At 33.1% G+C, this 25,285-nt stretch overlaps 3 protein-coding genes across 6 annotated transcripts in view; 2 read left to right on the top strand and 1 right to left on the bottom strand.

Moving 5' to 3' along the window:
* Positions 1 to 6,929: 6,929 nt before the first annotated feature.
* Positions 6,930 to 8,331, top strand: LOC108551931 (coiled-coil domain-containing protein 94). The gene is made up of 3 exons (XM_017906272.1): positions 6,930 to 7,050; positions 7,179 to 7,895; positions 8,008 to 8,331. Exons 1-3 carry the CDS (start codon positions 7,027 to 7,029, stop codon positions 8,329 to 8,331), a joined length of 1,065 nt encoding a protein of 354 aa, XP_017761761.1. The 5' UTR covers positions 6,930 to 7,026.
* A 788-nt stretch (positions 8,332 to 9,119) lies between these two features.
* On the bottom strand, positions 9,120 to 14,638 carry LOC108551917 (putative leucine-rich repeat-containing protein DDB_G0290503). Its single transcript, XM_017906257.1, has 10 exons — positions 14,605 to 14,638; positions 13,770 to 13,891; positions 13,241 to 13,414; positions 11,844 to 12,712; positions 11,661 to 11,780; positions 11,421 to 11,533; positions 11,040 to 11,179; positions 10,774 to 10,892; positions 10,238 to 10,586; positions 9,120 to 10,054 (listed from the first exon to the last, which is right to left on the bottom strand). The coding sequence occupies exons 1-10, from the start codon at positions 14,636 to 14,638 to the stop codon at positions 9,194 to 9,196; spliced, it is 2,901 nt and encodes a 966-aa protein (XP_017761746.1). The 3' UTR covers positions 9,120 to 9,193.
* Positions 14,639 to 18,083: 3,445 nt separating this feature from the next.
* The window catches only part of LOC108551934 (spondin-1), a 62,679-nt gene continuing 55,477 nt past the window's right edge, over positions 18,084 to 25,285 (top strand). For all 4 annotated transcript variants that reach the window (XM_017906278.1, XM_017906279.1, XM_017906280.1 and 1 more), the window contains exon 1: positions 18,084 to 18,241. In XM_017906278.1, the coding sequence (XP_017761767.1) occupies positions 18,239 to 18,241 (3 nt within the window). In that variant the 5' untranslated portion in view covers positions 18,084 to 18,238. The remainder of the gene's footprint in view (positions 18,242 to 25,285) is intronic.

The following is a 25,285-nucleotide window of genomic DNA, read 5'->3' as shown; positions in this document are numbered from 1 at the left end:
TTTGAACATAAAGTTCCCAAATTCCTTCAAATCTTTAATGTTAAGCCTAAAATTTAATTTTTTTTCATTTTCGCAATTGAAATTTGAGTGTTTAAAAATATTGCTTTCTTTTCAGAATTAAACCTGAAATCTTGATTCCAAGAATTTAAATTTTTTAATTTCTTAAATTGAAATTTGGAAATTTTTATTTTTACCATCGAATCTAAGATTTTTGTTCTTACACTCGAGCAATAATTTTAATTTCCTGAATTTTTAAAATTCAAATTGGAAAATTTAAAGAATTAAATTGCTCAATGATATTTAGAATTTATTAAATTTAATTTCTTCAACTTCTTACATTCAAATTTTTTATTTTCTCACATCTGTGACGTGTAAAATTTGTACTTTTATATGAAGTTTAAAATTCTCTAGACTACTTGACAAATAATCCCCTGTATAAAATTTTTACGAATTAAAATAACCAATTTCTTATCGCAAAATCTTACAAGGGGGAAAGAAAAAGTTTAGGATATTAATTTATTTTTTATAATATTAAGTGAATTTATAATTTTTATTTGGCAACTGCAAAGATAGTCACATGTTGCTAGTTACTTGTGGCATCTCTATAGGGACTTATTCTCACTCTTAATTTCATCAGGCGTGACATCATTGCGATAAAATCAGACATTAAAAATACGTTGGCTTCTTGCACTGACAATGAGCGAGCAACGTAGAATTACGTCATTCAGAGTTGTAGTAAACGTGCGTAGCGGTAATCCGTAACAATAGTACACGATGGCCTTGATGATAGTCATGTTTGCGCGTACGTCTTGGGGTTCCATACTAGTTTGAAATCTTTACGGTTTAAGCATTTGCCACGCTACTTTTCGACAAAATATTTCAATACCTTACATTTTTTCAAATATTTCTAATAGCTTCTTTCAAAAATTATTGTCTATCGATGCCTCTATAATATCAAATCTTTAAATACTAGACAAGAAACTAACAGTAAAATTCTATTCAGATTCTACACTTGAGCACAATAATAACTATTCCTATCTTTATATACAAGCACATGAATTTATAGACAGTACCATTATTTTATTATTTTATTATTTTATTTGAAGCCACAAGGAATCACTATTTTTTAATTTTTAATTAAAAATAAAATGATCTTAGTTCTTAATTTAATTTTTGATTTAAAAATTCTTGCTCCTAAAAAATAAAAAGCCCTCTTAAGTGTCGTAGAAAATCTTTCACTGCTAATTTTAAGTATTTCTTGCATCTAGTTACATTAGTTAAATATTTCACGTAATTCTTGCGCAGATGAAGAAAATCCAACAAGAATTGTTGAAATACCAACCTTAACTCACCATTATACCCACTTCCCACGTGTCATCACGTGTTCGCGTTCTACACAAATTCACGCTGCACTTCATTTATCATCAGTCTCAGGGAGAAATTACAAGCTCTGTAAATATTCATCTTAACCGCAGCTACGTGAACCTTCGTCTAAAATTTGCAATAATTCCTCGGCCAAATATCTTCAACCTTAATCCTCGCCTAGTGAACCTCTTTCATAACGTCTACTAGCAACTTTGAAACTTTAATTAACACTATCTACCAAATTCGACCGCTACGTGAACTTTCTCGTACCCCCGGTTATTTAACGACTTACAAATACGGTTTCTCTTTCAGCAAAAATAAAGAGACAAATATTTTCTCCTCCATTTTTCAACCGACTAAATTCCCTTAAGACGCCCCTGGCTACTGTCTCCCGCCATTCTTCTTGTCTCATCTTCCCCCTCTCCCGTTTCTCCTGCTCCTTTTTTTTCTCCTTTATTAAGCCTTTTTATAAGAGAAAGTACGAAACCGTGCATAAAATGAGCACCGCTGACTGCTAACAGCATCTACACTCCATGAATGGGACGGCTTCCACGAATAGTACAGCCCACTCAAAAATGTGCGTGATGCAGGCACACAGGGACGATGACCAGCAACACGTTGCACAAAAACGGCTAATTAAGATTTCTACCTCGTTAAGCTGGGAAATTACTCGCGCCCTTAAATGTTATGTTTATTTCGACTATCTTACTCATCATCGTGACGCGCGTAATCTAGGGTTCAAACTTTCTTTCGCCTCCCGCCGCCGACCCCGCGAAGCAATTTGCAGTTGATTGTGTCGCGAACGTGATTGCACGGAATAAAAGGTTATGTGACCCCCCTCCACTCGCCGCCAACCGCTAATTTGCACGCGTGCGCACTAAGCGGATTAGAGCTCGCGTCTACGAACGCCACGATTACGGAAGTCGTATAGGTTAAGACGAGGATTTCGCGTGGCAAATCGACGAATACCGAATGTTTAAATTTCCTCGGAGATTCGTTCTGATTGACAATGCGTGATCAATACGTGTATCAATCATTCCGTTGAAGATATTCGAAGAATTATTAACCTCCTATTGTACCGTATGACTTGAAATCGTATACATGCTTGTTTATATTCTTTCCATTTTGTTTTATTTCCTGATCGCTATACTATTGTGCACTGTTGGTACATATTATTGTAGTAAATTAAATTACTCTGTTTACAGCAGTAGTGCAATTAGCAGTGCTTGGATTTTTAATTAGAATAACCTAGGAATTATTTATATATAAAATTGGTCATTTTATAAACTGTGTTAGGCAAGGAATTAGTAATAACTACTTAATTGACGAATATTCGGGTATACTATATAAAAGAAAGTGGAATAAATTGATACTAAAGAATTTCTTTTCTTATTGTTAATTCTTCTGAAGCCCCTTTTGGAACCTAACCTCTTCTTTCTAGTCTGTCCAATTTTTGTAAGATTTTTATTGATTTTTCTTGTTCTAATAGTGGTAATAAATTAACTTGATATATTAAATAGAATTAATGTTACAGAAAATATTTACTGATTTGTAATTACTTGCTTCTAACTTGAAGTTATAGCGTTATTGTACTATGAAGTGATTTATAATTAAACCTATCATAATAATAACCTTTATTAAAAATTAAAGAAAAATAAAATAAATACAACTAAATTTTTCTCAACCATCTATCTGTCAACTGCTCGTATTACACATCCAGATTAAACGAATGTAAATTATGATAAAAAATTTGGTTCGCTTTTAAAACCTGAAGGGTCACTTTTACTTTCCACTTCGTTCCTTTTTCTTCATTTTCAGACTCATTTTTTCCGAAAATATTATACCTGATTCATCGAACGATGCTTTCCCAAATCGTCCTCAGCTAAAATATACTGAAGAGAAATTTCCTTTCTTTTTAATTTATCTTCAAATCTTTAAATTAAAAAATTCTTCGAATATTTGAAAATTGTTAACCTAGTATGAACAATCGAATAATTTCGAAATTTTTGAATTTGCAGATAACTGATAATTGGAGCATTATTCTATGTCGATGTAAGAAGAAAGGTTTCCAAAATTTGATGTAATATTTAAAAAATTTTGTACAGTGTTCATTGGAAATACTGCTGATTTTGATTATTAACCCAGACTGGAGAACGACAAAACCAATGTACGATAAAACGAAGGACAATGACGCCTACAATGAAACTTCCTCATTCTAATTTCGTTGTCTGAAACACAGTACATCATTCACTGCGTTATTCAGATATAGCATGGGGCTAACGAACAAAAGTTCCGGCAACAATTTTCTATTCTTTACTTGATATATGATTATCTTCTGTTTCGATAAATTTTTAAACACCCAGTAAAGTTTCTCCTTCGTATCCGGTTTGCTCGTGCTTCCGTTTTAAAGTCAAATATATTTTTCTGAATTTTAAATATCGAATATTGCACCTATATCTGTCCAGTCTCGATTTTTGTATTTTAAATTCCATAATTTTCATAATTCTCTGATCATCGATGTTCTTTAACGCGTTAGAAAATTTCCTAATATTAGCAATAATATAATAAATTAATTACAAAAGTGTTGTTCAAAAATAAATTGAAAAAGAATACTTTTAAAAAATAAAAATAAAATAAAAAGAAAACTAAACTAAACTAGATTTTTTTACAAAACAATTTTGATTCAATATAATATCGAATATTTAAGTTAACAATTAAATTGAAAAATACTGACTTGTCTTAATAAAAATATTTCAACAAATTGCTAATGTACTGATTATGAGTACAATCTTCTTTACCATCAGATTAATTTGAACTCGTGATATAGCAAAATGTTGATTTTGACTAAAAAAATTTTGATACAGAAGGTGCAACCTTTGGGACCACCCACAGAAATTCTTCGTCAGTTATGGTGCCTCCGTTCGCATAAAAGATTATGCTCAGATCGCTACAGGTGCTACGACGTGAAAGATCGATCGATCACAGATATCGTTATACGATAGATCGCGATTTCTTCTGAAAACACATAAAGCGAATCATAACTGATATAGATAGCTCTGGATCATCATGAAAAAATGTTTTGTTTATACATAATAAAGAAAGAAAATATTAATAAAAGTAGGTTAAAACAACAATCTAAACCGTGCAGGTTGGGAACACCATAGAAATTTATGACACCGTAGGAAAGGGTTATAATATCTTCTAGTTGAAAAAACTAACTTTCGAGATTGCGAAATTCGACGAGCCTTAAGTTTCTAGATCAAGGATAACTATTAACTTCTACTTTATATTTCAGAATAAATTGAAGTTTTATGGCATTAAATCTTTAATTACGCTATGAAAGCAAATTTAATAACCATACATACCTTATCGAGAAAGAACAGTTAAATTTTATATCCTAAGCCAAATTAGTTATCTAAAATTGTGGGATTTTTTGTTCAATTAAAAAGATTTCAATAATTTCTAAACATGGTTTTTATGGAAATGTAATACATTCATTGCTCAATTAGGCACTTCCTAGATGTAATAAATTTATTTTTGATCAAACAAAATGGGAAGCTAAAGATCATGGTCGGATTTTTAATTAAATCTAAAATAAAAAGTCCAAATTATTTTATATAATGAAACGAACAACGTAAATTGGAATTTATTAGCTAATTCTGTGCAAAAAGAAAAGAAAATCAATGTAAAATGGAAAACGGAAGTGGAGACTAGTTCCTTTGAATATCAATTTTTTAAACGAACAATAAATACATAATCAGCTATGATTCTTCAATAAATCATGAAGCAGATAATCAACTCTCTGTTAAAACAACAAAAAGAAATAAATTATTTACAAAGAAAACCTAGTATTCTCAATTAGGGTCTACATTCATAAAATGAAAGTAAACATAAAAATACAAGGTTACAAATTAGATCACTAATAGAATCAATGAAACACAGGAAACAATTTAGAAGCTCATATTAACAGAAATATGGCTTAAAAAAGAAACGATGAAATATAAACTACTACATGTTACAAAGCAATATATAAAGATGCGCTATAAAAAGATTGTATCGCCTCCAAAGCAAAGCCCAAAAGCATAGACCGCAAAACGTCGGTAGCTAAAGTCTCGGTAGACCATGAAGAGTCAAGTCCAGAAGGAACAGACTGGAATGGGAACACGTACACACGCGTAACAGATTTTAAAACGTCGCGGTCCTGGTAATGTATTCATAAACGCACCTCTGCTATTCCACAAAAGGAACGTGGGATAGTGGTGTGTCTTTAAGGTTGTTCTTCCTCTTCTTCTTATTCTTTTTCCTCTTTTTTCTCCCTTTTTTGCGCAAAGATTCTTGTTTGCCCGTTTTACGCGCTCGACTGACCCAAGTCATGTACCCGTGACCTTGCGTTTAGCTGAATAACCTTTATACACGTACGAAGCCGAATTGAATCCAGTTCCACGAAACAAGACGGGCCTCTCGCCTCTTCTGTACGCTCGCTTTCATCGTTCGGTCAAATACCCGCATTATATTCACGGATATTAAATTTACGTTAGAGATGAGAACTCGGGGAAATATCCGGGGAGGTCTTACTCGCTGATTTTAATACGTCCCACGTGAAACGAATTCCACTAGCTATGATTCCACGATGGTTACTTAATCGCTGCTATACCAATGGTTGTCGTTTGCTGCTCGTGATATTTTTGGTTGATATTGGCTATTTAATTGCTTAATATAATTGTATTTGGTGAAATGTCGTTTTAATGGCTTGTTATATAAAAGGCATCCTTTTCCTAATAAATCCTCTATGAAGTAGTAAAATTCTTAAAAAAACATTGTATTTTGGAATTTGTAAGAAAAATTAATCGTAACATTGACTCTACAAAATATTTGTTATTAGAAACGAAGAAAAAAATTTAATAAATTTTCTATCTCGACCATTTCTTAATATCAAACTTTGATTTTCGCCATTTTGGTTCTCGTCATATGTTTCAAAATGAAACAGAAGGTACTGATATGTAAAAATTATGTATAAGCTATGAGAGACGAATTGGTACCTTTTACGTTAATTTTTCTTATTAATATAATTTCCCTTCTCAATAACTACTATGATTATCGATTAACTGTAATTATAAAAGCTTATCAAATATCACTCACCAAGCAGAAACTGTTCAACGATGTTTCGCTGTTGAGATTTGAATCGGCGTAACCTCATTTTTATGCACGTTTATGTCCTTTGATAACACAATACCTTTATTAATTAATAACAGTAATGAGTGAAAGCAATGAATAAGAAGTATTTAAGCATACATTAACTATATCCATATATTATTTATACCTCTTTTTTGATACATACCCGCAATCGACACTTCTCTGATTACCGACGATAAAGCACTAACGACGCTTAAAGTTGCAAGAACACAATGGCGGAAATTAACGAACAATCGTTTGCTACGTGCATTTTACATTTGAAAAGTTTTGAATATCACACATACCAACACTAAACTATTGAAATCTTATGTTTAGAATTCTTTATACAAGGGTGGTAGCACTGAATACGATACGTCAGTTGACACCTTGTCCGTAAACATAACCTAATTTCTAATTAACTTTTAGGACTCTCACATTTCTTATTAATAATATATTTTGCGGTTAATTTTACTGCATTAAGCCAGCAATATGTCGGAGCGTAAAGTTTTAAACGTAAGTAAAATTTCGTACGATTAATTTATTAGGTTCAAGAAAACGTTGTGTTTATATCATTGCTTAGATTGATGATACATAATAACTTACATTATTACAATACATTAATTATAATTCTTATACTTTAGAAATATTATCCACCGGATTTCGATCCGTCGAAAATCCCTCGTATGAAATTGGCTCGAAATAGGCAATACACGGTACGTTTGATGGCCCCTTTCAATATGAGATGCAAAACTTGTGGAGAATATATTTACAAAGGAAAAAAATTTAATGCCCGTAAAGAAGATGTTGAAGGTGACGACTATTTAGGAATACGAATTTATAGGTTTTACATAAAGTGTACTCGATGCCTTCAAGAAATAAGTTTCAAAACAGATCCTAAGAACACAGATTACGAGATTGAAGCAGGTGCCACTAGAAATTTTATGGCTTTAAAATTGGCTGAAGAACAAGCTCAAAGAGAAGAAGATGAAGAGAAAGAGGAAGAAGCTACAAATCCGATGAAACTTTTAGAAAAAAGAACATTGCAATCGAAACAAGAATTGGAACTATTAGAATCTTTAGAAGAATTAAAAGACTTGAACCGTAGACAACAAGCCATTGACTATGATCAAATGTTAGAACAATTTGATACAGAAGCAGCCAAGCAAAGAACAGAGAAAGAACAAGAGGAATATGATGAAGAGTGTGTTAAAGCAATATTTGGTAAAAAAATTGTTGTGGAGGAAGAAATTGTAGAATTAGATGAAATTGGAACCAGTGAGCCATCAAAAAAGAAAGCTAAAAGAAGTGAAAGGAAAAGTGAAAATAATAAGGTTTTGCATACAACAGAACCAGAAAAGGTAGTTGAATTTTTTTTGTTTAATTATATATAATTAATATGTTAATATGTTATTTATATATTAATATGTTATTTGTAAAAGCTAAAAAGGATTCTTTCATTTTTTATCGTAGCCTAAGAACAATCAAAAGATAAAACCATCTGAAACATCATTGTGGACTGAAACTGCATCATCATCATCGAATAGAAAAAACTTATTAGGTATAGTTAAAAGAAAAACAAATGTAGGTATCAAAGTGAATCCAAACCCTGCAGTTATCAGCCCAGATAATGGAGAAAAGCAAACTGTGACAAGAAAAGAAACAGATGTTTCTTTGGAAGAAAGTAAAAATTTAAATACAAGCACTGAAAATGCACATAACTCAACAAGCAGTTGCCATAATGGTCTCTCCTTACTGGGTGCATATTCTGGCAGCAGTGATAATGATAGTGATTAATACAGTGTTTAATATTGTGTATATAATTTAATTTTATAAAATTTATTATAAAATAAAATGTACATAGAAAATGTACAAAAATATAAATAAGCCACATCGAATACAAAAATATGAATCAAAGTGCACAAATAATTTTTGAACTTTTTTTAACAGATTTATGCATCGAATATCAAATCGAAAAAATCTTGCGAGCGATGTAGAATGCCGCTTACCAAAGGCTTAATGATTAATAACACAAAATAATCACGTTGATTGTGATTTAATTTCATGGAGACATTTACGTTGACGATGATTAGAAAGTTCCTTACAGGATGCCGAAGCCCTTACCCCTAAAACATAGAAAAACAAAATCGGTCAGAGAGATGAGAAAATTAGAGATCGGTCTGTTTCAAAGGCTAGGCACTCTGTAAGGAACTTTTGTATCAACAATATAATACTGATAACTCGGTAGCAGGGAGTACCTAGCCTATTAAATCAGACCATATTAACACAAGATTCAAATTTATTTACAACGTACATTACTGATAGTTCCTATATGAAACTGTCATTAAAAACCATATGAATTTTTATTATTTATAAATGGAATTACTTTCATTTATGAAAGCAAAAACATTTATAGTCATTAAATAACAAACTTATGTAATATTTTCAGAAAATTTAATTTATAATCCTACGTATGATGTATGACTTTCGTATTAGCCTCATTAAAACCCAAAATTCAAACAAATTGGAATTTTTAAGAGCACAACGAAACCAAGCCATTTAGTCCTACATTGGCAAAACAAATTCTTCAAAATTGCAACGAGATATTGTGTCTGTTGAATATGAACAGTGCCCTAATAGGAGAAACTATATACAGCGTTTACAAGATAAAACTATGAGGCACGGTCCTATTTGCCAACGGTGACCGAACACGATGCTGATGGCGATATTGGAAGCGTTCTCTCTGATAATGATTTTGCGACTCCCTGCTACTATCGTCCACGTTATCATATCCTCCATGCAGCTTGTACATTACGGAAAGGTGCTTTCTGTTTCTATCTGTCCGAGGTAAGTCATAAACATAATCGTCGTTCTGTAGGTTGCGATTATTCATTGAAGTTTCAGTTATTTCCAGGCTGGACGCGTTTGTCAACCAATTACGGAAAGGTTCATTAGTATTGTCAATGGAATCGTTTTTATTCAACCACGGATCTTTATTTTCCCCCACGGACGTTTCTTGGCGACAACGCTCACAGATATAAGGTTGGTCTTCGTCGGAGGATGTCTGTCTCTGGATATAGTCATTATCTCCGTAATCCTGTATTCGTCGGTAGTCATTTTGTGAAGGACCAATACCAGATAAGAACTCTGACCTCATAACAACTGAATCGGTATGATTAGAATGTGAAGAAGACTGCGAATGAAGTGAATCTTGTGAAAACATTTGATCAGTATTGGAATGGTAATCCTGCGATAATTTATCTCGTTCACTGTCCACGTGATACTTCATACAAAACGAAGAGTTTTCCGGAACGTACCGCTGTTCCTTACTCTTTTGGTAGGCCAACTCTAACTGAGCGATGCGATTCTCTAAACGGGTGCGTTGTGCTTGAGCCCGATCTTGGTGGTCCTCCATTAGCTTCACCATCTTCTCCAGTCGCATGATCTGCAGTTGCTTATTTTCTAGTGTCGTGTGCAGTTCCTGGATTGCTTTCGTTTTGGCGTTTATCTGTTCGTAAATCTGAACGGTTAGAAATATTATCCAATTTTTCATAGACAGCTTTATCAAGGATTAGAATGGATAATTGTACTTAGTATGCGTGCGTTTTGTTTCAAAATAGAAGTGAAAGAAATTTACTGGGATTTTTCTTATCCGAATTTTGTATTTAGATAAATGAAAAAATTGGGAAGAATATTCAGTTACCTGCTCAAGGTACTCATTGTTCTCGTCGCTATTTGATAATTCTCCATTCGTTTGTTGCACTTTTCCTTTTAAAATATTAAGCAACTCGTCTCTAAGTTTAAGGTACTTGCTCTGCTCGCGCATCACATAGTCACGTTGTTCTAGTTCCAATTGCTTCTGTGACAATACACTTTCTAGCTCGTCTTTCTGCTGCGTTACCTCTGCTAAATTGTTACTTAGATCGGACACCTGTTGTTGAAGTTCAATCGCATGTGCGTTTAGTCCAGCTTTGCCATGCTCCATGGACTGAGAGTGAAGTCTCGTCTGGATTTCTTTCAACTGCGTTTCTAAGATCCCATTTTTTTCTTGGCTAGATTATTTGATGAATAATCAGACAGATTATCGTTATTTATATATTTTTAAAAGTAACAATTAAGCGATTAATTAATTCTCGCAATTAATATTTAAATTCACCATCTCTTCGTATTTTAATACCAACACTAATGAATAGTGGATGATGAAATGTAATGGATTTTTAAAAAATCCGGGAAACTTACGCGTTTTTTGCTACCTTTCTCAGTTCTGAGTACTGCATCATCAGCTTCTGGAGTTCGTTGGACTTGAAGACTAGTTCCGCAGCCAGCTTCTCCCTGGAGTCTTCGTCTTCCTCCCGACTCTGGGCCACAAGAACAGAAAAGGAATAATTGAAAATTATCATCTCGTCATCGGTTGGAATAGAAGAACGTCTAACGAACGAAGGGATTGAATCGCGTAGTTCTTAGGACTTATACGAGGACATGTCCCGAAAGTAGTGCAAACTAACGGCCGCTTGATGCATCACTGCAATGATCTCCTCTTTCTCTTGTTGTAGCTGCAGATTCAACTGCTTCTGCACTGCCAGTTCGTCTCTGGTCGCCTGCAACTCGTTGAACAGACGTACTTCGTTCTCTGTATGACTACCCTCTGATAAGTGAAATGAAAGATTAATTAAAATTTGATTTGAGTTTAAAGACTATAGCTTCTGCAGCAACTAAGAAAAATTTAGTTTAAAGAATTTGCTAAACGGAGTAGAGCGTCACAATTTTAATTTAATTGTAAAAAATATGGATGTAAGAAACGTGGTATCATTTTGTGATTAATTATATATATATATCAATTATATATTATCTTATAATCTTTATTGGAAACTTGTTATATCTCATACCTGTGATAATGAAATTCTTATTCTTCTCAGCAAGCTCGCATAATTCTTTGCTCTTTTCTTCCACAATCTTGTATCGCTCTTCTAATTCCACGAATGCATCCTCTACTTGTTGCCTATGTCGCGTTAAAGAATTAATTTAAATAATATAGCGTAATCATAATATTACAAATAATTCTATTTATCTAATATTAATTTAAGAAGATACATTTTATAGTATAAGGAAAAAGATTGTCTTGGTACCTCTTCTCCTTTTCAACTCCAAGATCAGCAGTGACCGCGTTCAGCCTTTCAGACAGCTCCTTGATCGTGGCCATCGCCTCATTCTCCTTGCTGCTCATCTTTTCCCTCAGCTCCATCAACCTAAACCAGACCAGGTCAATATTCACGTTTCACAGACTCTTATCAAAAACTGGTGAAAACCACCTAGCTTCAAAGCTGTCCCTCTGCTTCTCCACCTTAGCGACCAGGTCCTCGCTATTTTTCATAGCCTTCTGCATGTCTTTCATCTTAGACTCTATGGCCAGATCCTTCTGCTTCATTTGAGCGTCCAGATTCTTCATGCTGGCCTGCAGCTGCTGAATCTTCTCAGCCGAGGTCTTCTCCTCGTTGGCAATATGCGACTCCAACTCTCTCACCTTGGTACGTGTCTTCTGCAGCTGCGTTTCCGCCTGTCGAAGACGATCCTTGGTCTGATTATTCTTCTCCTTCTCTGCCTGCATCTCCTCTGTCTTGCTGTCCAACTGCTTCTGCAGCTCCTTCTGAGCTTCAGCCGCGTTTAGCTGCTTTATCTTACTCCTGGAATGCTCGTACTCGTCGATTAAATTCTGCACATTCTTCGTTAGCTCTGATATAGACTTCTCTTCCAGCTCTTGCACTTCGTCCAAACGCGACCTAATATTGTCGTAGTCCTTCTGATGCACTTCTAGCTGCATGGACACCTCGGAATTCGTCTGATCAGCCTCGTTTCCCTCCCTGGTACTCTGAATCAGCTGCGACGTGACAAAGGTGACGAAGATCGACTGCTTGTCCAACAGCTCCTGGCAAATGTTCCTCAAATTCTTCGGGATCTCACGCAGTCGTTCTTCCAAGCACCCCAGTAGCTCCTTCCCGATTGGGAGCTTCTCGATCGTCGTGTTCGCTGATTCGTAGATCGTTGGCTCCGCAGGAGCGACCTGTTTAGGTGAACCAATGTCTAACTTCAGGGTCTCCGGTTTGCCAGGATCCTTCGCACCCATGTTGATCAGTTTCTCGCGGATCTGAGACATCTCGTTGTAGAGATCTTGCGCGGTTTCCTGTGGCAATGTCAATTTCTAGGTTCATCTTTGATTTCAAAGATCGTGGCTTGAGAATAAACCAATGGCAAGTGATTTAAACGAGAAAATGGAATTTTAATGATATTTTCGGCAATTTAATATCATGGTGTATACTGAAGAGAGTGTAACGACGAACTCTTGGCTAGTTTCCTTCTTGTGAGTCAATAATAGTTGATGGAATAATACTTATTGAAAAATTATTGGAAGTAAAAGTGATGTTAGGCTTTTAAAGATTTATTATTTTTCTATCCTACTGTACCTATATTTTAGAGACAAATTTGACAAAGGAAACAATGTACTTGCATTAATTGCAAACAATGGAAAAATATTGGAAAAATAATATATTATCCTCATTTATAGCCCAAGAGAATCAGGTCCTGTATAAACTCTAGGCTGCAAAGTATCGTCTTATTAAATTGATCTCTATGAGAATTTTAAGAATGTACTTTCGTTATTCGTAGCGCATTAAGTTTTAGTCGTGGAATGCAGGCTGAAGAAGATAATTACATGTTTGTTCGCCAACTCTTTCTTTATTTGTATATAACGTTTCATCAGGCTAGAGCTGAGCCTCTTGTTCGGAATGGAGCTGCCAAATAATTTTCCTGGCGTACGTCGAGCTGTATTGCTCTGCGATTTATTACCAGTGGTAGCATCTTCCGTGGTATTACTTGCAGAGTCTCCCTGAAATTGCCCGTCTTTTATAGTGCCCTGCATTTTATTTTTATCGACTACGAACTACCCTTCGCCATTTCCATAAGTCGCAATTACGAACGATTAAATTATTCTCGGAATTTTGTGCACATTTTAATTCCTTATTTATTTGTTACTGTAAATCACAAGTGAGTGGATATGCAGTACTATATTTTTCGAATTTTCTTTCGTTAATTTTATTGTTATAGTAATTAAGGGAGGTGCTATATGAAAATTATAATTACGAAGTCTGTAATAATAATTGTTCTCTTCAGGAAGAAAGGAAATTTTGGAAATTTTGGATAGTTAAATTAATTAATTAGAGCAATTTTTCTGCAATACGAACGTGAATCGAACTACGTCCTGATTGCCATGTCGGGGTTTTAATTTTCTGAGATGCGGAAGCACTCCTGGTTCCTGGACTTGACATCGCACTTTTTTCTGTGACACTGGTGGTCTCTTCGTTCTCTACATGTTAAAGCACATTTAATAATACAGAAACCTCTTACTATAGTATACTTATTTAATAATTATTCAATTATCACGACAAAAATAAGTTCGTACATACACACGTATGTAATCACACATATACCTCGATAAAAACGCGAATTTTTCCAAAATTAATGACAGGCCTCTCAAATTCAATTCCATGAACAAATTTTAAATTGGAAAAAAGAAAAATAAAATTGGTTACCAAATTGAGGAAACATTTAATTTCAATTTGCCACTATGCATCTAACATGCTGTGTATCACAGAATTGAAGGAACTTTCAAAATTTACACAAATTTTCCGCATGTTGAAACACGTCGAGTATAATTTCGGTATAATTCAAATAACAATACGAAGAATATCCGTCTTCTTGCGGTTTGGCATGAAAAGCCACGACGAAGCAGCCTCGTCATACTTCAAGGGGTTACTATCCCGAAAAGCGACAAAACTAACAAACCTGACCTCGCCGAAACCTCTCTCCCCACTCCTGTCAACCTATCTCACGCCAACCTGAAACCAACCTCCATTTCCACAACCGAAATCAAAGCCACGAGTAAAAGCTCCCTCTCTGAGCGTGAACAAAATTCGCGGAAAGGAAGAAGATAGGAATAAAATGACGAGGGAAAAAGGAGTGGAATCGAAAAGGAAACGATTGTGTCCAGTCGAGTCGTTTCCGAGTGGCGTGCACAACCTGATGGCTGGTGCGACGTCGTTAATTGGCTCATTATCGTGGTCGATGGCTGAGCGTGGCTGGGACACGGTGCTGGGGTCCGGGTTTCGACGGCTGCGACACGTGGACAAATTTGCGGCGTTCTCGGTGTAGTGGCCGGGTTTCGATTTCATGTTCCTGCCGGCCGGTAGGCAGCAAGATTGCACGACCGTCCACTCGTTCAAGACAGTCGACGACTTCGCGACATTGAACGCCGCCACCGTACGTTGCCTGTGGCAAGCAAAGCGCGGGACCTCAAGGACAGCGGTAGACGCGGGTTAGACCATCGTTGGGCATAATCGTGATGCGGCACACCGGTCGGCTCGAATGTCGGCTCGCGTTCCAGCCCGGGGGTTCCGTGGGGATGCGGCACGATGATTTAAACCGGTTCCGCGAAACGTCGAACCGCGAAAAGGGGAATGACGAGCGGATTAATTGGCAGGCAATTGTCGAGATGCGTTCGATACTTGGTTCAGTTCGCTGTGGACTGGTATTTCATTTTTCACGCGCTGTTTAACGATCTCCGAACGAGTTTTTATGGTTATACGCGCGTATGTGCATATATAGTCTGTATATATGTACATATTGAGTATAGTTATATAAGTACATCATATAACTACTAATCCAACTAATCTAACTAATCTAACTTATATATGTATACTACGTGATATAATATATATAATACACAATGTATAGTGCAGAATATATAGTATATAATATATAATTATATATAATCTTTATATATACTATTATTACATATTATTATACATATTATGTATGTATAATATATAATATAAAGAGGAGAATATATAGAATGTAATATATAATACACAGTATATAAAGCATGATATAATATATTATAAAATATACAGGGTGTTCTTGTTGACTTTTTGCGTAAAAAGCAATTTTTGAAATTTAATAATATAGGAACATGAAAATCATCAAATACCAAAAAAATTTTGTCTGAAACATTTTTCAGTTGCACTACTGGAAATAACTTGGTGAAAAATGGTGACAGAATTTCATTCGGACACTCTGTATAATATGTAATATAATATATAATGCATAGTAAATAATACATCATACGATATATAATATATAATATATGATGCATAATGTAATATATAATGTAAAGTATATGATATGTACAGGGTGTCCCATTTAAATTGGCACGGTGAAAAATTGAGTAAAAGATTTGTTTGAGGAAAGATAAATTAATACGTGGCTTTTAATATCTTAGTTGAAAATTTAAATGACATTATTATACTTTTTCATGCTTGCAGTTCGGGATTTGAAAGTAATTCACTGTAAATTTTTCTGTTAGATGATTCTGATATTTATGAAATTTGTTGTGATGGCACTGACACGAGACACCCTGTATAATATATTAATTATATGAGAATATTTATAATTTTGTTCATTTTATTTGAATTATTATATATTTGTTTGAGAATCATTTCGTTTTAGACGAGGGCTGCTAGAGTATGATACGAAAGTTAAATGTAATTTAAGATTCGAGTAGTGGTACGTAGTACGTAGAGTATAATTACTATTTTGGACAGGTAATTAGGGACTGCGATTTCATATAAATTCAGTTAATTTGTTATTTAAGAAACGTCAAATTTAATTATTTTAGGTGTAATTACTGAATTACTTGAATACCTTGATAGGCATTTAATTGTGATTTGTTCTTAATAATTGAATTCCCTTGACTTGAAATTGCATTATTATATTTCATCAAGAATTAATTAGATTGTACTCATATTTATTTATAACGAAATCAATTCCCTCGCCTTTATCTAATTTTAATTACAAATTTAATCACATACACGGAAAATGCTTTTAATTCGAATATGATTAAGTTGCAGATTAACGATTTCTTCGTATCGTATAGTTAGCGAGCAATTTAATACATTAATTGGAAAGTGAAAATGAAAATTATCCTACTCTTTCGAGAAGAAATATTAATTACTTTAATACGTAATAATTAACTAAATTACTAAATATTAAAAACTGCATATTTTTTTCTTTCAAGATAAAAAACCAACACGAACATCAGTCTTGAATCATTCGTTAATGACTGGTCTCCATTTCATTGTCCACGTGTCTAAACAGAAACGTAGTTCACATAGATAAATAAAACGCTATAAAACAGGCGCCACTATAATTACCAAAAAATGTTCACAGAGACTTCTCACAGCGAAGCAGACGAAACAGTTCAACCGGATACGAGGTCAGTCGAATTAATGGCGCAGTTTTTTAAAAGACCTTCTAGAAATATCGTAAATCGTCTCGAACCTTCTGTTCTCAGATGCTACTCCAAACTTCCGCGTTACGATACGTACATCGTAAATTATATACATTAAATTAACAACGAAAATGGAAATTCTAAAACTGCCAAGATAAATAAATTGGAAGGACAATTTATTAAAAATTAATTAAGAAAAAATTAATTAAGTTATATTAACATGATTGATTTCATCTCTAACAGAAAGAAGAAAATAATATGGACAAATCAATATTGTACAATAGATACATAACCTCCATTTGTTATTATTTTTCTTAGTTCATATCTATATATATATGATGTACTTAAATTCGATATGACTATTACAAAATATATAGAGAAACGAATACAAAGGAAAGAGAGAGGGATGACAGTATGCTGACAGAGGGATGTAAAGAAATAATTTGTAAGTAAAAGTATGGAGGATGTGAATGTGTAGAAATTGTGTACACAACTAAGTCCATTTCTGGGCCTAATGGCTGAAATTAGCCCTTTGCACTCGAGACCGTCAGTCGCCATTTTAATTTGATTCTAAAGATCGATGTTAATTAATATATCAAATTTAAAATTATCCAACGATGCGTGGAATGTTGAAAAAAAATAACTCTACGTCTTAATTTGTATACAATTTTTAAGTATCGTTGACTTTCTGGCAAGAAGTCCTCCATTTTACTATTTTTCTGTAAAAAAAAAAATCATCGAATGCAAAGGGTTAATAAATATATACATATTACAAAATATATAAAATAAAAAGTAATAAATTTCGTATTTTTCCACAGCAATAATTCATTAACTGACAAAGTGATTTACTAAATGTAACTAACAATGTCACTTCCATTCGAAACTGGTAATACGTGACATTCAACAACGGCAGTGTAATTATCGAAAACTACTATTCCATTTTTGTAACGTTCCATGAATATCCATCCATTTGGAAGGTCTCGTTAACGAGGAAGTAACGAGCGCAAGCATTTTGTAGCAAAAACTTCCATTGATTTTACTTTTCTATCAATGCAAACGGAAGCAGAAAAAGCGTATAACCAGCAGCGTTGAAATAACAAGAACCCATATGGAGCGTGTTGTGTCTGACCCTTACCGAAGAATCTCCTTTGAAGCACACTGCGCATACAGTTCGCGCAAGTGGTAGGTTGTTATTAACGCGCCTCGAGAAACGTAGTCAGTTGACCGGAGACTCGCGAACGCGACGGATCTATCAGATGTGTATTTCGAATATGCTTAATACACGTGACATGAAGCAAGAAAACCAACTGTTTTAGATTTGGTACACGTGTCTTCTGTCCTCGTGTGCAAATCATTCCGATCGTCGTCATGGTGAGTACCGAATTTTTTATTTTTTTACGATTAGAGTGTATTTGTAAGGAAATTGAATAATTTTTGAATGAGAATTACATATAGCTTGCAGTGCCGAGATAATTGGGTGCAAACAAAGTGTACATGACATATCAGTTGTCTCTCTGTGTTATATGAATTGTGAAAACAATTCTTCCTTTCCATATATATATTTTTTTTTTATTTATAATTAAACAGTCTAATTTAATTGCTTCATTTAATATCAAATTTCACGAAATTTTTTATTTTTTGGAAACATACTTTATATCATTTTAGAGTGATATAAAGTTATTTTATTTTTAATGGTATATTACAATACTTGCATAAAAATAAATATATTCGACATATTACAAAATAGAAGAGATAAAAGTAAACATAAAATTCGGAGTATTTAAAAACAAATAAGGCACTTTTACCAAAATATAAAAATAAGAGTCGTACATTTTTGTCCATACTTGAATATAAAATTGTAATTTATTTTATTATAGATACAATAAATAATAATATTATTTTTTAATAATTTATTATAAATATATTAAATAAAATTGCAATTAATTTTCAGTATTAAATACCGTCGTTAATTCGGATAAAAATTTGACAAAATTTTGATTTATATTTCATTCGTCATAAATGAACGAAATAATGAAAATATTACTAAAAATGGGATATGCTATTGATTTTAAGGGTGGATTTAATAAACGAGGGTAAAAAGTGATACGATCCTTTTGTGTACGGGCTATGTAAAAGGCATTGCTAGAGAGGAACGCTGATAGATGCAGAGGAAAGAGAGTTTCATTCTTCATTTCATTCCACTGTCATGCTAAATTGAAATACATGCGCGATGGTATATCTTCATTTTTTAAACTCGTATTCCGTCCTAATACAAGCATAGAAAGATAGATGGGAATCATGCAGAACTGTATCGACTTGATAATTTGACCTGAAAATCTGCAACGAATAATACGTTTCGTTTCACTCATAAAACTAGACACTTTCATATCTCGTGCACTATATTTCTATCGATAATTAGTAATTTCTTTGCCATCATTCATATGAGGATATGAAATAAAATTCCGATAAAATGAAATATTAATGATCAAAATTATCACTGTCTCTCTGTTTACACCTGTGTTTACAGACTTTCTCATACTTTACTTATTTATTATATTTACTGTCATGTTATTTCATATTTCTTTATAGCGAATATTATTGGGTTGGCAACTAAGTGTCAAAAAATCAGACGTTTTATGAACATGGAATTATGACATTGCCTGATTGAAAAAATGGACAATGCCTAATTGAATAAAGTTATATTTTTAAGCAAAAATTTAGTATTTTCCTTCTTATTTAAAATCCGCAATCACTTAGTTGCCAACCCAATATTTCATAGTATTTAATACCAGCAAGTATTGATATTAAATATTAGCAAATATTGCTGCTAATCGATGATTATTGAGTCTATTGTGTCTCCTAGAGTTTTAATACCATGTTTACTAAGATCAATTTTATTGTCTATTGATAAAGGTAAATTGATTACATCATCTTTCATACCTAAATTTTATTTGATAATATTTTGTACTATTTAACCCTTTGCACTCGAGAGGTGCCTCTCAGTCACCATTTAATCAGATTCTAAAGATGAATGTTAATTAATGTATCAAATTTACAATTACCCAACGTCATATGGAATATCGAAATAAAATAATTCTACGTCTTAAATTGCATACTGTGAGAGGAGTCTTTATTTGGATGGCATCACCCTGCATAGGGATCTATGTTTGCTACGAGGAATCATCCAGCTTATCAATTTTCGAAGCAGGACTGAGTGACGCAATGAGTCGTCATAGTCGTCATTGTCATCAAATATCGGCGACCTTATGGCAGAAAGTCTTCAAATTATTATTTTCCTGTAACGAAAAAATCGTCGAGTGCAAAGAATTAACTCTTTATCCCTTTGTTCAAATTTCGAAGATCGATATTAATTAATACGTGAAATTTAAGATACATCAAATAATTCTACGTGTTAATTATTATACGATTTCTTATCTACTGTTCAAAAATATATCATCAGCTTCATAGCAGAAAATATTTCAACTCCTACTGTTCTTTAGCCAAAAAATTGTCGAGTGCAACGGGTTAATGCCATTTAATAGTATTTAATACTACCTAATACTATTTAGTTATACTTAATATTATTTAATAATATCGTTTACGAAGTATAGTTAATAATTCGGGAAAATTAAATTCTCCGGAATTTCTTATCTTTCGTATTAATTGTATAAGATACATACCAAATTCCTTCTGAAGGAAACAAATAACTTGCATACATACGTACCACCCAACGGATCTACCTTCGAAGCGTTCGTGAAATCGGCTTTTACGGAATCATTCACGCACAAAGGCACTGCAAATATCGATTCGTTCGATAGTCACGATTTACCGAGTGTTGCTGGAAAAGGTCACGAGTGCAGCAAGGGTGCTAGCTGGCAATGACCCCTGATATGACTCGTCGTGACATTCTTTAAACTCAAATTGCACATTTCACAACCGTATAGAAAATAACAACGATCATTCTCCATCTATGCATTTAAATCGCCATCTTGTATATTGAAATTATGGGTAAAAGGAAATAACTATCGTTCTTTAGAATTATTTTTATTCCATTCTTATATAGGAAGGTATATCTTCTGTATTCTAACCGTACTCAGGGAGAGACGAAACTAGAATGTTGGAAAAGGGTATGCAATTGCAGCTCATACTGTTCATCTAATTCTTATCTACAGCGTGAAGTAAACACTTCGATAGTTCAAAATAGTATATTTACTATTAATAAAAAAATAGTATAGCATAGTTGAAAAACATATTTATTTCTCCTAAGAGATTGATTTTTGTAAATACAGACAAGTATTAGTAAGTGTTGGTTTTACATATGTGAATGCGAAGGAGGTTGAATAAGTGAAACTCATTTGCAATGATATAAATATAATATGTACGAGTGCAGTCTAGTATGAATGGTGTTTGGAAAAATGTTTAGAGAAATGTGTCAGAATAAAATAGTTACGCGAGAATCGTCAAAGAGAAAACATGAGTATGTAAGGGTTAATAAGAGGGTTAATGAGAGAGAGAGAAGAATTTTCTAGAAAGTGTCAATCATTTTTTTGTTTAAAATCGCGAGTTGTTTTCGTTATTTAAATGTTTTTATCTAAATAGAGATAATTATAAATATTTTTATAGAAATTAACGTGTTAACTGTTAAGGAACGTAAAAGATATTGGTGTCCATTTCTATCTTATTTTCAACATTATGTAATACAATTTATCTCATCCAGATATTTTTATTTTCTTTTTCTATATATTCTTTTCTTTCTGTTCTCTCTTTTTTGCTCTTTTTTCTCTTTTTCTCTTTTCCTGTAGTAACAACTTCGGGAATTTGGCATCGGTTTGTTACGAATTGTACGTAAATTGAACGAGGCTAGAAGGGCTGTCAAAAAATCGGAATGAATTTTATCGGGACGCACGAGAGGCAAATTATTCGAAAAAACTCGATCGCATTCATGAAAACTCTGCGACAAGGGATGTTTCGGTTTTTCGGCGTGAAATATTTGTATCTGGACAAACTGTGCGATATTGAAATGTTGCTGATAAAATTAGTCGTCCCTGGTGGAGGAATTGCATCCAGATGACATATCGAAATTATTCGCGTGGAAAGATTTCCACTCGAATTTGTTGGCAATCGGAAATACTAATACCGATAGTGTCATGTTAAGTGTAACAAGTACGGTGTTATCGAGAGCTAAAATGAGGATATTATATTATCTTTGAACAATGTAATTGTTTACGATGTACCAATATTGCAAATAATAAGTATTAATTATATCGACTATCGAAGATCGAAACTGTTTATCGTTTATTGTTTGACCGGCATGATTGATTATGATACGAATATTTCATTGTAAAATATAGAATAATATTTGCTGTCAAAGATAAATTTACGATTAAATTTAATAAAAGAAATTTTACTTTTTATTTTAATAAAAAAAAAATCGAATTTTATAGATACAGTGAAAAACAAGTGAGAATCATTATGTAGTTTCGTAACAAATCGCGTAATAAATGATTACTTAAGTAAAATTTGTTATTTAGTCTTCTTCTTATTTTTAATAAATCTTATATAATAAATCTTTGGTCGAAAAATTATCAGCTATTGGTATAATCGAATTTTTGTTTAAGTATGAGTATATACATTATAAATTTTAATTCACCAAAACTAAATTTTAAATTTACTTAAATTTTTAACCAGTTCTAACTAAATTTCACTTTCATTGGAATCGAACTTAAACTTCGCTTAAAATTTAAGGTAAAATTAATGGAAAATTTAAGCTCGGTAGGAATAAAGGAAATATCGTTAGTGATAAATTTGAAAAAAGAATTGTTGGAGTTACGTTAGAATTTAATAGAAACATTGTAACGAAGTAGATGGCGCGGCGGTTCGGCACGTGTTGAAGCGAAAATAAAGAGAAATGATGGCGTTCTGACGCTGTCTTCGTTAACGCCTGAAATTTCTTCCGAACTTCAGAAAACTGCGTTGTAAATGGTAGAAAACGTTGGAGCCGCAGTTTTTCTTCCAATATTTGAACGCTCATCAATCATTTCAGTAGAGAACCATGCTCCGCCATGTTCTGTTGATTCTCTTCGAAGAAGTTGCAAAAGATAAGACGACTTCTTTCGTTCACATCCGGATCTTGCCTTTAGCCTTAACTACCTTCCAATATTTCATGAGAAAATACAATAACCTTTGTCCTTGCGTGGGTTAATAAAAGAAATTAATACGAAATTGTTTCGATAAATAATCGGTTACAATAAGACGAGGTTAAAAATTATTTTTAGGTTATGTGACACTCCTTGAAAAGCTTCTTTTTTACTTTTCGTATAATAATTGTGTAATAATTGCCATGAGTAATTTTTATACTTATCTTTTTCCTTCTTGTCTTCCTTTTCTTGCTTTTACCTTATTTATTTTAATATCTTTTTAGAAAATTTATTTCGAAGATGGATCTTTTGTGCGAATAGAAAAGAAAAGTGACATGGTGTATCGATTTTAGAAGTATCGAGTTAGCACAGGAAATAAAAGGTAGAATCTAATTTACATTTTTCAATTAAAAAATGTAATTTCATTCGTGGCTAAGCTTTCGTGGAAAATGAAGCTTTTAATTTTGCGAAATTTTAACGCAGACAGGACGTACGAAAACGTACAAAGAGAATCCTACTTTTCAGAATTAGAGCAGAAATATTTTTCAAGTTAATCATTTCCAGATAAAAATCCTGCTATCTTTCTTTAAAGCCTTTTTTGGAAGGGACAATTAATTTACTGTTATAATATCTAAAAGCGAATTTTAGAAATTCTTTTTATCCTGTTGCATGTGTACAATCCAATTTTAAAGACTGAAATTGCAACAAAATTCTCGGCAAAAAATTATCGAATAATTGAGACGGAAATTCTTTTCAAATAAACAAAATGAAATGCAGGAATATGCAGTTATATTTTTAATACACTCAAATGCAACTTCCCAAAATTTATTATTGACTAACTAAATTTTATTAACTAAAATTTTAATAAATTTTAACTAAAATTTACTTTATTGATCAAATATACTGTATGATCTGTATTATATACTGTATCAAATTTATTATATTATATATTATGAACGTGATATTATTATCTGTCAACAACCATGACTGAAGCAGCTGCAGCTACGTTTTCTTTCTCACATTCGACGTGGACATTTATTCCCTAAATCCAACGTTCGATTGCAGCACTCTTCGAGAAAAGCAAACGCAATCAGACGTTTATTCGACCTGGCCAGAATATCCGTTTCCGCTTGAAAAAACTCCGCGCTTCCAGTAACAGACATAAATGCGCGTGCACCTGACTGTATCCACTGCACGATTTATCCGGCCTGATGCAGCGATGTCGTAATAATCGCGGCTCAATTTAATAACAGTAAAAACAACAATTATAGAAAGATATAAGGATAAATACAACAACGATCGCGTGCATATCATCCTGCCGCGTGAATATTTTGCATTCGTTATTAATTTTAATATTAATTTCAATTCGATATTTATAATGTTATATTACTAATTATAACATTATTTATATTGTATGTTATATTATAAATATTTATAATTATCCATTTTATAATCAGCTTTCCAATATATATTTCTCTTTATATTCGTTTCTTCTGAGACGTATCCATATATTATAATTGAATTAGGCCAATGACTGCTCCTTGCAAATTTATTATTAATATGTTGACTGTCATGGTGGTCACCAGTGACCGATGCTTGTCTCCTCAGTGGAGCCATGGTGGTCACCAGTGTCCAGCGATACTAATTTTTTAAATTTATATTTGTTTTATTCCAACCAATTCTTGAATATTTGAACGACATAAATAAATAGAAAACTTTGAATAGAAAATATTAATGATTTGCATAATTTTATTTTTCTGTACCATATTGCTCGATAATTCATCATTATATCCTAAAAATAATGGAAATTTTAACGTGGCCTTTTAAATGTACCACATAAAAAGTGCATGGCAGTGAAAGTATTAATCTTGCATCTAGGAGCAGGAGAAATTCATTTATGATTCGAGTAATTTATAAAAAGCGAGGTAGATGACTAATATAATTCGATTAATCGAATATAATTGAAGAGGTAAATGAGTTAGTATAATTCGATTGGTATGACTGATTCTGGAAGAGAAACAAATGGCCACTCATAGCGAAATTTCTACGAAAATTACTAGCATTCAAGGGGTTGAAACCGTCCACCCTCGACTTATTGACATTCGAATGACGTATTGGCAGTCCTCACAATCTGTCGTTCGCAGTTTCACTCTGCCCGATGCAATCCTCCAAGCCTCTTCCCCTTCTGTTCTCTCTTTTTATTCCACTTCACTCGTCCCCCAACCTCGTTTCCTCACCTACTATCGCATAATAGGGGTAATTTAGGTTCTACCCTCGA

Source organism: Eufriesea mexicana, unplaced genomic scaffold (assembly GCF_001483705.2).
Source record: "Eufriesea mexicana isolate 0111107269 unplaced genomic scaffold, ASM148370v2 scaffold5212, whole genome shotgun sequence".
NCBI classification, from domain to species: Eukaryota; Metazoa; Arthropoda; class Insecta; order Hymenoptera; family Apidae; genus Eufriesea; species Eufriesea mexicana.
The sequence above is the reverse complement of the archived record's forward strand: the minus strand, read 5'-3'. Positions and strand labels throughout refer to the sequence as shown.